At 36.6% G+C, this 15,465-nt stretch overlaps 1 protein-coding gene across 9 annotated transcripts in view; it reads right to left on the reverse strand.

Moving 5' to 3' along the window:
* The window catches only part of PPHLN1 (periphilin 1), a 157,115-nt gene that overhangs the window by 60,161 nt on the left and 81,489 nt on the right, over positions 1 to 15,465 (reverse strand). For all 9 annotated transcript variants that reach the window (XM_059185625.1, XM_059185621.1, XM_059185624.1 and 6 more), the window contains one exon: positions 8,109 to 8,225. In XM_059185625.1, coding sequence (XP_059041608.1) covers positions 8,109 to 8,225 — 117 coding nt within the window. The remainder of the gene's footprint in view (positions 1 to 8,108; positions 8,226 to 15,465) is intronic.

Genomic DNA, 15,465 nt, shown 5'->3' on the forward strand with positions numbered 1-15,465 from the left:
TTTAACAATTACAAGTATCTATTGACCTAATGACACAGCATCAAAATATATGAAGTAAAAAATGCCAGATTCACTGAAAGGAGAAATAATAGTTATACAGTAACAGTTAAAAATTTCAGTACCCTTGCCACAATAATGGAAAGAAAAATCAGATAAAAGTAAGGAAACAGAGGACTTAAACAAGACAATCCACAAAGTAGATCTAACAGACAAAGGTCATGCTATCCAACAACAACAGAATATATTCTCAAGTGCATGAGACAGTATTTCAACAGACTTAAGTGTTAGGCCATATATAAAATGTCAATAAATTTAAAAAGTAAAACTGGAAAATTCATAAAATTGTGGAAATTGAACAACACAATTTTAAATAAGCAATGAGCCAAAGAAGAAATCACATGAAAAGTAGGAAAATACTTAGAGACAAAGAAAGTGAAAACACAATGTATAAAAACTTAGGAAAAGCAGCAAACCAGTGCTAAGAGGGAATTAATGGCTATAAACACTTATATTAAAAAAACAAGAACAAACTCAAATCAATAACCTAACTTACAACTTAAGGAACTAGAAAAAACAGAACTAAACCCAAAGCTAGCGGAAGGAAAGAAATAAAGATTAGAGCATAGGTAAATGAAATAAATAGAAAACGAGAAAAAAATCATGGGGCACCTCGGGGGGTACCCCCAATTGTTAAGTGTCTGTCTTCTAAGCCTCTGCCTTCAGCTCAGGTCATGACCCCAGGGTCCTGGTTGGGATCGAGCCCCGTATTGGGCTCCCTGCTCGGCAGGAAGGCTGCTTCTGCCCCTGCCACTCCCCCTGCTTCTGTTCCCTCTCTTGCTGTGTCCCTCTCTGTCAAATAAATAAATAAAATCTTAAAAAAAAAAAAAAAAAGAAAGAAGGAAAGAAAGAAAAGAAAAAAAAATCAAAGAAATGAAAAGCTGGTTCTTCAAAAAGATCATGATTGACAAACCTTTAGCTGGAAGGACCAAGGAAAAAAAAAGAGAAGACTCAAATTACTAAAATCAAAAATGAAAGTGCGAACGTTACTACCAATTGTATAGAAATAAGGATTATTAAGAGAATATTATGAACAACTGCATGCTGACTAACAGGATAAATAAAATGGACAATTCCTAGAAATACAAAACCTACCAAGACTAAGTCAAGAAGAAATAGAAAATCTAAATAGACTTGTAACTTCTAAGGAAACTGACATCAGTAATCAAAAATCTCCCAACAGGGCGCCTGGGTGGCTCAGTGGGTTAAGCCTCTGCCTTCGGCTCAGGTCATGACCCCAGGGTCCAGGGATCCGGCCCCGCATCAGGCTCTCTGCTCAGTGGGGAGTCTGCTTCTCCCTCTCTCTGCCTGCCTCTCTGCCTACTTGTGATCTCTCTCTCTCTCAATTTCAAATAAATAAATAAAATCTTAAAAAAAAAAAATTTTAAAGAACTAATAGCAAGCCTTTTAAAACTCTTTCAAAAAAACTGAAGAGAAAGGAACACTTCCTAATTCTTTCTAAGGGGACATTATTACCTCGAAACCAAAGCCAGACAAAGACATTACAACAAAAGCTACACAGTCTGATACCCTTAGGAACACTGACGCCAAAAATCTCAACAAAACACTAGCAAAAAGCATTCAGCAGCATATTAAAAGGATTATACATCATGCACAAGAGGGATTTATTCCTGAAATGCAAGGGATAGTTCAACACAGGAAAATTGATCAATGTAATACTCTACATCAACAGAATGATGGGGAAAAATCTATACAATCACCTGAATTCATATGGAAGAAGCATTTGACAAAATTTAACACCCTTTCATGATGATACTCAACAAACTAGGACTAGAAGTAAACTGCATAATAAAAGCCATATATGAAAAACCCACAGCTAGCCTCACACTCAATACTGAAACACTGACCTTTCTTTAAGATTAGGGACAAGGCAAGGATCCCTGCTTTCACCACTTCTATGCAAAACAGTACTGGGAGTTTTAGTCAGAACAGTTAGGGAAGGAGAGGAGAGAGGAGAAGGGGTATGCAAATTAGAAAGGAATAAATAAAATTCTCTTTTTGCAGATATGACCTTATATGTAGAAAACCCTAAAGATTACACACACACACACATACTATAAATGAATTCAGCAAAGTAGCAAGATACAAACTCAACAGGTAAAAATTAACTGCATTTCTGTAGATGAACAACAAAATAATTTAAAAAGTAAATCACAGAAGAATTCCACTTACGATAGCATCAAAAAGGACAAAATTTAGGAATTAACCAAGGAGATGAAAACTTTGTTTAATGAAAACTATAAAAACACTGCTGAAATAAAACATAAATGAAAACACTTCCCATGTGCACACACTGCAAAGACTTAATATTATTAAAATGTCAATAATACCCAAAGCAATCTACATTTTCAGGCACTCCCTACCAAAATACCAATGCCATTTTTTACAGAAATAAGGAAAAAAAAACCCTCTACTAAAATTCATAAGGAATCTGAAGGGACCCAGGATACCTAAAATAAGCCTTGAAAAAGAGCAAAAGCGGAAGACCTACACTTCCTGATTTCAAAACTTACCACCAAGCTACTTTAATCAAATCAGTGTAATACTGGAATAAAGACAAACATATAAACCACTGGAATAGAAAAGAGCCCAGAAGTCACATACAGGTTAAATGTTTTTTAACAAGGATGCCAAGACCATACAATGGGAAAACTACACCCCTTTCAACAGATGATACTGAAAAACTGGATATCAACATGCAAAAGAATGAAGCTGGACCCTATCCTAACACCATATATAAAAATTAACTCATAATGGAACAAGGACCTAAATGTAGGACCTAAAATAATAAAACTCTTAGAAGAAAACACAGGACAAAAGCTTCGTGACTTTAGATTGGCCACTGATTTCTTCTTCAAGACATCAAAGGTACAGGTAACAAAAGAAAAAATAGAAAAACTGGACTTAATGATTAAGCTTAATGCATATCAAATAGCACTATTAACAGAGTAAGAAGGTAGCCCACAGAATGGGAGAAATATTTGCAAATCATATATCTGATAAGGGATTAGGTATAGAATATATAGAAAACTTCTAAAACTCAACAACAAGGAAACAAAAAAAAATAAGCAATAGACTTAAATACACATTTCTTCAAAGAAGATATATGGAGGGCCATTAAGCACAAGGGAAAACATCACTAGTCATTAGTGAAATGCAAATCAAAACTATAATGAGATACGACCTCACACCCATCAGGGTGGCTACTAGCCCAAACCCAGAAAACTGTAAGTGATGGTGAGGATGTGGAGCAATTACAAACTCTTGCGTACTGTTGGTGGGAATATAAAATAGTACAGTCATTGTGGAAGACAGTATGGAAGTTCCTTAAAAAATTAAAAATACAATTACCATATGATCCAGGAATTCCACTTTTTTATTTTAAGATTTTTTTTTTTTGACAGACAGATCACAAGCAGGCAGAGAGGCAGGCAGAGAGAGAGAGGATGAGGAGGAGGACAGGCTCCCTGCTGAGCAGAGAGCCCAATGCAGAACTTGATCCCAGGACCCTGAGATTATGACCTGAGCTGAAGGCAGAGGCTTTAACCACTGAGCCACCCAGGCGCCCCCAGGAATTCCACTTCTGAATACATATTCAAAAGAACTGAAAGCAGGGTCTCAAAGATATTTGGATATATATGTTCATAGCAGCATCATTCACAACAGCTAAATGTAGAAGCAATCCAAGTATCTACTGACAGATGAATGAATAAGCAAAATTCCATATACACAATGGAATATTACTGAGCTTCAATAAGGAAGGAAATTCTGTGATATGCTACAATATGGATGACCCTTGAGGACATTACACAAACTGAAGGAGCCAATCACAGACGATAAATACTTACAATTCCACATATATGAGGTACTTAGAGTAGTCACAATCTTAATGTTAGGGAGAGATGGGGTGGCTGGGTGATGGACATTGGGGAGGGTATGTGCTATGACAAGTGCTGTGAATTGTGTAAGACTGATGATTCACAGAACTGTACCCCTGAGGCAAAACTGGAAAAATAAATATTTAATCTCTCTCCAGTCATAAAAATAAACCTACACAATGTTTCTGAAGTACATGGATGATTACTTAAGTAACTTACAGAAAGAACTGCATGGTTGGCTCAGTTGGTAGAGCATGTAGCTCTTGATCTCAGTGTTGCTTTGTCTGAGCCCCAGGATGGGTGTAGAGATTCCTTTAAAAAAAATCTTCAGGGGTGCCTGGGTGGCTCAGTGGGTTAAGCCGCTGCCTTCAGGTCAGGTCATGATCTCGGGGTCCTGGGATCGAGTCCTGCATCAGGCTCTCTGCTCAGCAGGGAGCCTGCTTCCCTCTCTCTCTCTGCCTGCCTCTCTGTCTACTTGTGATCGCTCTCTGTCAAATAAATAAATAAAATCTTTAAAAAAAATTTTTTTCAGGGTACCTGGGTGGCTCAGTTGGTTAAACATCTGCCTTCAGGGGTGCCTGGGTGGCTCAGTCTGTTAAGCAACTACCTTCGGCTTGGGTCATGATCCCAGGGTGCTGGAATCGAGCCCCACATCGGACTCCCTGCTCAGCGGGGAGTCTGCTTCTCCCTGTGCCTACTGCTCTGCCTACTTGTACTCTCTATCTGTCAAATAAATAAATAAATTTAAAAAAAAAATCTGCCTTCAACTCAGTTCATGATCCCAGGGTCCTGGTATCAAGTACCACGTCAAACTCCCAGCTCTGCGGGGAATCTGCTTCTCCCTTTGCCCCTTTCCCCACTCATTCAATCCCTCTCTCCCTCTCAGATAAATAAAATCTTTTAAAAAAAACTTTTTAAAAAACCCCATAAAATAAAAATACTGTCACAAGTACATTTAAACACACACACACACACACACACACAGTATTATACCAATCTCTTTCCTAGCAAAGTCCTTTTATCCTTCCAGTTTATTCTATCAAATCAGATACAAGTTAACAGAATCAAAGTCAAAATTCTATTTCTCAAAAAGCACAGATCACAGAAAAGAGTAACTATGTAAAAACTGACAGATAACAAAAGTTACTATCTGAGCAAAATGTTAATAAATGACAGGTGGGATTAGGTTTTTAAATAAAAGAAAATCATAAAAATTTCCCAAATGCTTTATTTCTAGTATAAGAAAGTATCAAACTAACTTGAAAAACATTGTAGACAGTGCTATGAAATTGACGTTGTTGCTCAACATTAATGATGTATACCCTGTAACAAACATATCAAAGAGATCTCAATCCTACCCTCACTTACCTTGCCTTTGGTTCAACAAAACATCATGGCTGACCTATCATCCCACTTACAGATTCTTACTGTTTTTTACTTAATTCAAAATAAAAAATAAGGAGGTTAAAAAGAAAGTCTTTCTAGACTCAATGTCACTGACTATTAAGAGTCAAGATCCACTCAAGCAATAAGTAAAATATTTAAAATCTGGGGAAGGTTGATAGTGAGGACTCTTGTTTTCTTTTTTTCCCCCAATTAAGAGGTATAAAAATGATGGGGAAGATGAATATATCTTTTTAAAAACTTTTTATTTTTTATTAACATATAATGTATTATTAGCCCCAGGGGTACAGGTTTGTAAATCGCCAGGTTTACACACTTCACAGCACTCACCTTACCTAGCACATACTTTCCCCAGTGTCCATAAACCAACCACCCTCTCCCTATCCCCCTCCCCCGCCCCCACCGCAACCCTCAGTTTGTTTTGTGAGATTAAGAGTCTCTTATGGGGGCGCCTGGTGGCTCAGTGAGTTAAAGCCTCTGCCTTCGGCTCAGGTCATGATTTCAGGGCCCTGGGATCAAGCCCCACATCGGGCTCTCTGCTTAGCGGGGAGCCTGCTTCCTCATCTCTCTGCCTGCCTCTCTGCCTACTTGTGATCTCTGTCTGTCAAATAAATAAATTAAATCTTTAAAAAAAAAAAAAAAAAAAGAAGAGTCTCTTATGGTTTGTCTCCCTCCCAATCCCATCTTGTTTCCTTTTTTCCTTCCCTACTCCCCAAACCTGCCACTTTGCCTCTCAACTTCCTCGTATCAGGGAGATCATATGATAATGGTCTTTCTCTGATTGACTTATTTCACTAAGCATAATACCCTCTAGTTCCATCCACGTTGTCGCAAATGGCAAGATTTCATTTCTTTTGATGGCTGCATAGTATTCCATTGTATATATACCCCACATCTAATTTATCCATTTATCTGTTCATGGACATCTAGATTCTTCCCATAGTTTGGCTATTGTGGACATTGCTGCTATAAACATTCGGGTGCACATGCCCTTTCAGATCACTACATTTGCATCTTTAGGTTAAATACCCAGTAGTGCAATTTCTGGGTGGTAGGGTAGCTCTATTTACAACTTTTTGAGGAATCTCCATGCTCTTTTCCAGAGTTGTTGCACCAGCTTGCATTCCCATCAACAGTGTAGGAGGGTTCCCCTTTCGGTGCATCCTCGCCAGAATCTGTGATTTCCTGCCTTGTTAATTTTAGCCATTCTGACTGGCGTGAGGTGGTGGTATCTCATTGTGGTATTGGTTTGTATCTCCCTGATACCAAGTGATGTGGAGCACTTTCTCATGTGTCTGTTGGCCATCTGGATATCTTCTTTGTAGAAATGTCTGTTCATGTCTTCTGCCTACTTCTTGATTGGATTATTTGTTCTGTGGGTGTTGAGTCTGATACGTTCTTTATAGATTTTGAATACTAGCCCTTTATCTGATATGTCGTTTGCAAATAGAAGATGAATATATCTTAATAAAGCTTCTTAACTGGATAGCATTAAAACAAACAAGAAAGTGATATTTTCGGAAGTTTTTAAGTACTCTGAAAAAAATTATCAGCTTTCCAAAACAGCAATTTTGAAGTATACAGACCTATTATTATTATTAATATAAAAACCACTATTCTAAGTATTTAGAAAATAAACAAAATGGCCCTATAAATTCCTTTATTGTTCATGCTTTTAAATAGTGCTGGAAAGGTGCCAAAAAGGGACAGCTAGATGGTGTTGATATAGTCACTCAAGAATATGTATAAATACCTACCATTACAGGTACAACAACAAAGAAACCCTGACCTATTTGAGAATAATTGATACCTAAATGACAGATCAGCATTTTAAAAAAGAGAGGCTTTATTTGTGTATGTACTGATAGGGTCTGTAGTGGTTTGTACTTTCTATGAGCCATGTACATTAATTATTTTGGAAAGGATTTTTGCAGGTACATAAAGATTTATGTAGGTATATACATTTTATATCAAATTCTAATGCTGGACCCATTTTATCAAACGACATTCTATAAAAGGTATCTTAAAATGTTTTGAAAAGCCAGAAATCTTCAAATCTACATAATCTATCATGGTATAGAGATTTATATATTCTCTGCCCATCATACTAAAATAATCCCTTTAGCACCATGCTAATGAAACATCTATATTTCCCTGTGAGAGATGTGCTAGGTTATATAGAAAAGTCTGAGTTCATTTTCAAATGCTTTAATGCAAAAATTCATAAACAGTATTCTATGGACCCAAAAATGCTCTCATCTTTTGGTACTCAAGACTCATCAAAGATCACCATTAACTCAAACAATGTGTCATTTCATTTCTTGGGATATTTATAAGATAATTTCCATAGAATATAAAATGTGATATAAATATAGCCCAAGATCAAACATCTAAATAGATTTTTATTCTGAATTCACTGGTTTATGACCAGGGGCTTAGCATGATTTCTAGAGATACTTTTAACAGCAAAACCCATAAAAGGATAAATAATGCATTTTCCTTATATTCCCTATTTTTTCTATTCTATCCGTTCTAAACTACTGGAGAAATTCAGGTATAGTTCAATTACTGAACTCAGAATCATTCATATTCATATTATTACTCTGTGTGGCAAATGTTTGTAATCCATGAAGCTATTTTCTCCAGGTTTATTTTAAAGTACTAGAACAAATCAAATATTTCCCACCCATAATTTAAAACCCAGACAAAATTCTTCATGCGAAACATCAAGGGGAAATTATGGCTTACCTCATACTCAATTTCAGGTAAGTTACTCTCATCTGCCTTCTCTAGCTTCTCAGCAGCCCACTTGCTTGCAGCCTCAGCAAGTTCCTTTTCAGTTAGCCTACTGGGTTTGTCTAACACCTAATAAAAATGAAAGAACAGTTCTATTACAATTCTCAAAAGCATTTAAACTTCCAATACATAAAGAAGTATATCCCAGGAGCACTTGGGCGGCTCAGTCGATTAAGCATCTGACTTTGCCCAGGTCATGATCCCAAGGTCCTGGAAGTCAAGCCCTACATAGGGCTTCTGGATCTGTAGGGAGCCTGCTTTTCCCTCTCCCTCCACTTGCCACTCCCCCTCACTATCAAATAAATAAAATCTTTAATAATAAAAAGAAGTATATCCCACTTACCTTAAAATCATGTAAGCCTCCAAATTTATATAGATAACAAGTACATTCTTTATTTGCTTTTTAAAAAATATTCAACACAGAATTTCTTTAAGTAGCAATAATTCCTTTTGGCCATACAGATTAGCTCTGACTCCTAATTTCATTTATATAGAACTGCAAAAATTCATCTTAAGGAACAAAGATACTGACAGTTAACTAATATATTAACAGTATTTAATGTAGGACCATCATACTAATTTCAATGTATCTTGAATTACATTCAATGAAATAAATAATGCCAAAATATCAAGGTAAATTTCTAACTAATGCAATAGAAAAGTCAGATATGCCATTTTTATAATTTGTAAAAATTTATATAAATCCCACTTTTTACACAATATTTATATACTTAAATTTCATTTTTTTGATACTTCTACTGGTTCCCTTCTTCAACCATACCCAATATCAAACAATGTATGGAATTTCAAGTTACAGACAGACCTGGGTTTGAATGCCAGATTCATCACTTGCTAGGTAGATGATATTATATGCACAATTTATGACACTGTGAAGACTTTGTTTCCTCACTTACAAAGCAGATGTTAATAATATTCACTGTTTTATAAAGTACTTGTGAGAATCAAGAGAAGTAATAGACCTGAAAGTACCTAACACAATTTGGTACTTCAGTTTTTCTTTCTTTTCCATATTAACTGATATAAATCAGTTATAGTAAAACATTTGAAGATCAATCAGTTCATGAGGTCAACATAAAAATGAAGAAAATAAAATTTTTTTTCTGGATCACATGATTCCCATAATACGGTTTACAGACCTACATAACAGAGTAAGATGTAAAAGTTCTAAGCCAAGGGACATCTGGGTGTCTCAAAGTGTCTGACTCTTGAGTTCATGACTCTTATGCTCATGATCTCAGGGTCAGGATATGGAGTCCCCATGGAGCATGGACATGGAGCTGCTCAAGATTCTGTCTCCCTCTCCCTCTGTCCCTCTCCCTCTCTTTAAAAAGGAAAACAAACAAACAAACAAAAAACTAAGCCAAATTAGAAAAATTTGTTCCTTGGGCCCATATAGTAGCTCTGATTACATTCTATTTTATGAGCAAACATTTTCATCAACTGTGTCTTTCACCTCTAATTTTGTCTCCACATCTTCTTTAAAGTCACATCATTAATTCCAAACATACTTCCTCTGGATGACAGTGGCATTAAAAATCTTCACATTAGGGGCGCCTGGGTGGCACAGCTGGTTGAACATCTGACTCTTGGTTTCAGCTGGGGTTGTGATCTCAGGGTCATGACATCAAGCCTCCTATCAGGCTCTGTACTCAACACAGTCCGCCTGGGATTCTCTCTTCCTCTCCCTCTGCCTCCCGCTCATTCTCGTTCTCTTTCTCAAATAAAAATAAGTAAATCTTTAAAAGTCTCCACATTAGAGTATAATACCATTTATAAAGTGCTTTTATATCCACACCTAAAAAAGTATTTTAATTAAATGGAATTCCATGAAGGTGGTTAGGGCAGACTTTATCACCCTAACTTAAAAACCAAGAAAAGTGAATGTCTAAAAGCTAGTGATTTGCCCAGTCACTAGTAAATGTTAAGCTGGAACTCATGACAAAGGCCCCTGACTTCCTTCCACAGCTTATTCAATTCAGCAAACTACCAGCTGGACATCCATAATATTTGCTGAAAGACAGTAACACTATATGTACGTAGAGTGTTTCCATAGCTCCTGAGGAAGCCTAAATATGTCACTCTAAATCCCTATCCACACATAATGTTAAAAAGGTAGAAGTAATACCTCATTATTACCTAATAATAGATTAAAAAGTAAAACAAACAAACAAACAAAAAAACAAGGGTGCCTGGGTGGCTCAGTGGGTTAAGCCTCTGCCTTCGGCTCAGGTCATGATTTCAGGGTTCGGTGATTGAGCCCCACATCGGGCTCTCTGCTCAGCAAGGAGCCTGTTCCCCCCTCTCTCCCTACTTATGATCTATCAAATAAATAATAAAATCATTTTTTTTAAAGTTAATAACAAAAAAACAAAACAAAAACAGGAGTGCCTAGATGGCTCAGTCCCTTTAGCATCTGCCTTCAGCTCAAGTCATGATTACTGGGTCCTATTATCAAGCCTCACACTGGGATCCCCGCTCAGCTGGGAGCCTGCTTTTTCCCTCTCTCCCTGGTCCTCCTCCCTGCTCACACTCTCTTTTAAATAAAATAAAATAAATAAAATCTTTTTTAAAAAGTTAAAAAGACAAAGTAAGTTAGAATAAACAACAGTATATGTATGAATATATCAAAGAAAAAAATGTATGCCCCATTTTTTGGTATCTGTTTTGAAGAGAAAGTTAGAGAGTAAAAATAAAACATTGTTAAGTTCTCTCCAGTAAAGATGAAATCTTACTACAGTTGAAATCTTCCATCCATCTTTCATTAAATCTATACAGCTGAAAAACTCATTTGAAAGTAACTTCTAACAGTAAGAAACAAATTCTGAAAAATTATTCCTACATGAGGGCAGCCAGAATGTCTTAAAAGAAAAAGCCCTCCATCAAATCAGGAAATCTAGATAAAAGTGTCCCATCGCTGCCATGTAACCCTGGGCAAGGAACACAGCAGGCTGTACTTTCCCAATACTTAAAACGATCATAGATCTAAAACTCTCAAAGTCTGATTCCATTTTAAGACAAAAATGAAAATACCTACTTTTACTATCAAAACAGCTAAAATTTTAAGAAAGGGGAACCTCTCACACTGTTGGTGGGAATGCAAGCTGGTGCAGTCACTCTGGAAAACAGTATGGAGGTTCCTCAAAAAGTTGAAAATAGAGCTACCCTACAACCCAGCAATTCCACTACTGAGTATTTACCCTAAAGATACAAAAGTAGTAATCCGAAGGGGCACGTGCACCTAATGTTTATAGCAGCAATGTCCACAACAGCCAGACTATGGAAAGAGCCTAGATGTTCTTCAAAAGATGAATGAACAAAGAAGATGTGATACACACATGCATGTGCGTGCATAATGGAATATTCTGCAGCCACCAAAAAACCAAAATCTTGCCATTTGCAACAACATGGATGGAACCAAAGGCTATTAGGCTAAGCGAAATAAGTCAATCAGAGAAAGACAATTATCATGTGATCTCACTGATGCAAGGAATTTGAGAAACAAGACAGAGGACCATAGGGGAAGGGAGAGAAAAACGAAACAAGACGAAATCAGGGAGACAAACCGTAAGATACTCTTAATCTCAGGAAATAAACTGAGGGTTGCTGGAGGGGAGGGAAGCGGAAGGGATGGGGTGGTTGGGTAATGGACACTGGGGTGGGTATGTGCTACGGTGAGCGCTGTGAATTGTGTAAGACTGATGAATCACAGACTTGTACCCCTGAAACAAATAACACATTATACCTTAATTAAAAGAAAAAACAAACACAGGGCTGACAGGGTTATTAAGGGGATTAAATGAGTCATTATCTGCAAAGGTCTTAGAAGAGGGTCTGGAGATTAAGCATCTGCCTTTGACTCAAGCCATGATCTCAGGGTGTTGAGATAGAGTCCAGCGAGGGGCTCCCTGCTCAGCCGGGAGTCTGTTTCTCCCTCTGCCTCTCCCCTCTGCTTGTGCACACACACTCTCTCTCTCAAGTAAATAAAATCCTAAAAAAAAAGAAATTGCTAAAATTCACTATGATTGCTTCCCACTAACATGTACCACAAGTCCTAATGCTGTAACTTATATTTACACTATACTTCAGAAGAAATGAGTATTTCATATATCCTAATTTAAACATTCATAGTGAGTTGGATGGGCAACTATTATGTCTTTTCTTTCATTTCTACCTGACAATAAAAACAAGCCAGTCTCTGAGGGGATAAGGCACCTCTGACATGGTAAGGCAGAACCAAAGTTTTAATCAAGCTTTCCTATTCAAAACCAGCATTCTAGATCCCTCAGACTTCTGCGAAAGCTCTAAAGACACAACATGTCACAAAGACATGTTTTTCTTTTCTTTTTTGCTTTGAGGCAGTGAAGCAGCTACTCCCTGAATACAGCACAGACTGCCAGGTGACGTCAGTCTCCTCTTGCTGAAAAGCCAAATATACCAAAGACAGAAAAACAGAAAAGTGAAGAAGGAAGAGAATACAAGTAACAACATTTATGGAAAGTCAACCTGAGGTTGGGGAAGAGAACCTCTAACTGCTAAGAGCAGATGGAAAGAGCAAATTAAGGATTAGAATCATGGATCACCTGTACAACATGTTTTGGGACACTGGAAGGTAGGAATAAGGATGAAATAGTGAGGAGCAGCCATGATCTTCAGAAAATTATTTAAGTTCTGAGACTTCTCTATAAAATGGAGATACAGATCTACTTTTTAAAATAATAAAGTAATTACAACCATGGCATATGCTAACACCTGCATCACATCACATAATTACCATTTCTTCTTTGTGGTAAGAACATTTAAGATCTCTTAGCAAATTTTAAGTATACAGTATTATTAACTATAATCACTAAGCTGTACATTAGATCTCCAGAACTTACCATCATGTAGATGGAAATTTATACTCTGACCAATATCTCTTCCCCTTTTCCCTCAACTCCTAGCCCCTACTGACCACTAATTTGTTCCTATGGATTCAGCTTTTTTAGATTCCACATTTTTTTAAAAGATTTTATTTATTTACTTGAAAACAAGAGAAAGCAAGAGCTGTGGAAGAAGGAGAGGAAGAGGCAGGCTCCCTGCTGAGCAAGGAGCCTGACACTGGACTCCAAGATCATGACCTGAGCCGGAGGCAGACGCTTAACTAACTGAGTCACCCAGGTGCCACTTTTGATTCCACATCTAAGTGAAATACAGTAATTAGTCTTTCTCTAACTGGCTTATCATCATAATAAGGTCCATCCATTTTGTCACAAATGCTAGGATGTCCTTTCTCAGAGTTCAATATATTCCACTGTGTATATATACCACATCTTCTGTATTCATTTACCTGTAGAAGGACTTAGGTTGTTTTCAGGTCTTGGTTACTATGAATAATGCTGCAATATCAGCATTTGATATCCTCTTTTCATTACCTTTGGATATATACCCAGATATGGGATTTCTGGATCATGACAGTGCTATTTTTACTTTTTTGAGGAATCCCCATGCTGTTTTCCATAGTGGCTACACGAATTTACATTCCTACCAACAGTGCACAAGGGTTCCCTTTCCTCCACACCCTCACAAACATTTGTTACCTCATCTTTTTGACGACAGTCATTCTAACAGCCATTGAGATGCTATCTCACTATAGTTTTGATTTCTATTTCCCAGATAATTAGTGATGTTAAGTACCTTTTTGTATACCTCTTGGCCATTTATATGTCTTCCTTGAAAAAACTGTCTCTTTAGTTCCATTGCTCAATTTTTAATTGGACTGCTTGATTTTTTTGCTATTGAGCTGTGAAAGTTCTTCATATACTTTAGATAATAACCCCTTATCGGATTCATGATTTGTAAATATTTTCTACCAGTCCTTAGGTTGCTTTTTTCATTTCTTGACTGTTTTCCTTTGCTGTGAGAAGCTTTTTACTTTAAAGTGATCCAACTTGTTTATTTTTGCTTTTGCTGCCTCTGCTTTTGGTGTTGAATCTAAAAAACTCATTGCAAAGACTGATGCCAGAGAAATGACCACCTATGTTTTCTTCTAGGTCTTCTAATGTTTTAGGTCTTACTTTCAAGTCTTTAATCCACTTGGAGTTGATTTCATATATGGTAGTAACTAGGGGTCCAGTTTCATTATGTTGTATGTTGCTCAGTTTTCCCAACACTATTTACTGAAAAGACTACCCTTTTTCCTATTATATACTCTTGGCTCCTGCACTGTAAATTCACTGACCATATATGCATGGGTTTAATTCTGAGGTCTCTATTCTTTTCCATTGATTGATATGTCTGTTTTTGTGTCAATACCATACTGTTGGGATAACTACAGCTTTGTAATATAGTTTGAAATCAAGAAGCATGATGCCTCCATCTTTGCTCTTCTTAAAACTACTTTGGTCATTTGGGGTCTTCTGTGGTTCCATACAAATTTTAGGACGATTTGTTCTAGTTCTGTGAAAAATACCATTGGTTTTTTTTATAAGAATTGCCCAGAATCTATAGACTGCTTTGAGTAGTATGGACATTTTAAGAATATTGATCATTCCAATCCATGAACATGGATTATCTTTCCATTCATTTGTGTCTTCTTCAACTTTTTTCATCAATGTTTTAAAATTTTCAGCATAAAGGTATTTCACCTCTGTTATTAAATTTACTCCTGAATATTTTCTTTTTCATGCTATTGTAAATGGAAATGCTTTCTTAACTTCACTTTTTGATAGTTTATAATTGCTGTATAGAAACACAACTAACCTTTGCATATTGATTTTTAATCCCACAACTTTATTGAATTTATATATTAATTCTAATAGCTGTTTAGTTGACACTTTATGGTTTTCAATATTTAAAAATGTCACAAAAAAAAAAAAAAAAGACAGACTTACTTCTCCCTTCCCGGTTTCAATGCTTTTTATTTCTTTTCCTTGCCTAACTATTCTGGCCAGGACTTCTGGTTCTATGCTGGTTAGAAGTGACAAGAGTAGACCAGCTACTTTGTTCCTGATCTTTGAGGTAAAGCGTTCAGTTTTTTACCACTAAGTATAATGTTAGCTCTTCGCTTGTCATATCAGACCTTTATTTTGTTGAGGTATATTCCCTCAATACCCAATCTGTTCAGAGTTTTTAGCATGAATGGGTGTGGAATTCTGTCAAATGGGGTTTTTTTGCTTCTATTGAGATGATCGTACATTTTTAACCTTCATTTTGTTAATGCAATATATCACACTGATTGATTTGTGGATACCAAACGATCCTTGCATCACTGGAATAAATCCAATGTGATCATGGTGTATGATCCTTTTAA

The sequence above is a fragment of the Mustela lutreola genome, chromosome 8 (assembly GCF_030435805.1).
Source record: "Mustela lutreola isolate mMusLut2 chromosome 8, mMusLut2.pri, whole genome shotgun sequence".
Classification (NCBI taxonomy): Eukaryota; Metazoa; Chordata; class Mammalia; order Carnivora; family Mustelidae; genus Mustela; species Mustela lutreola.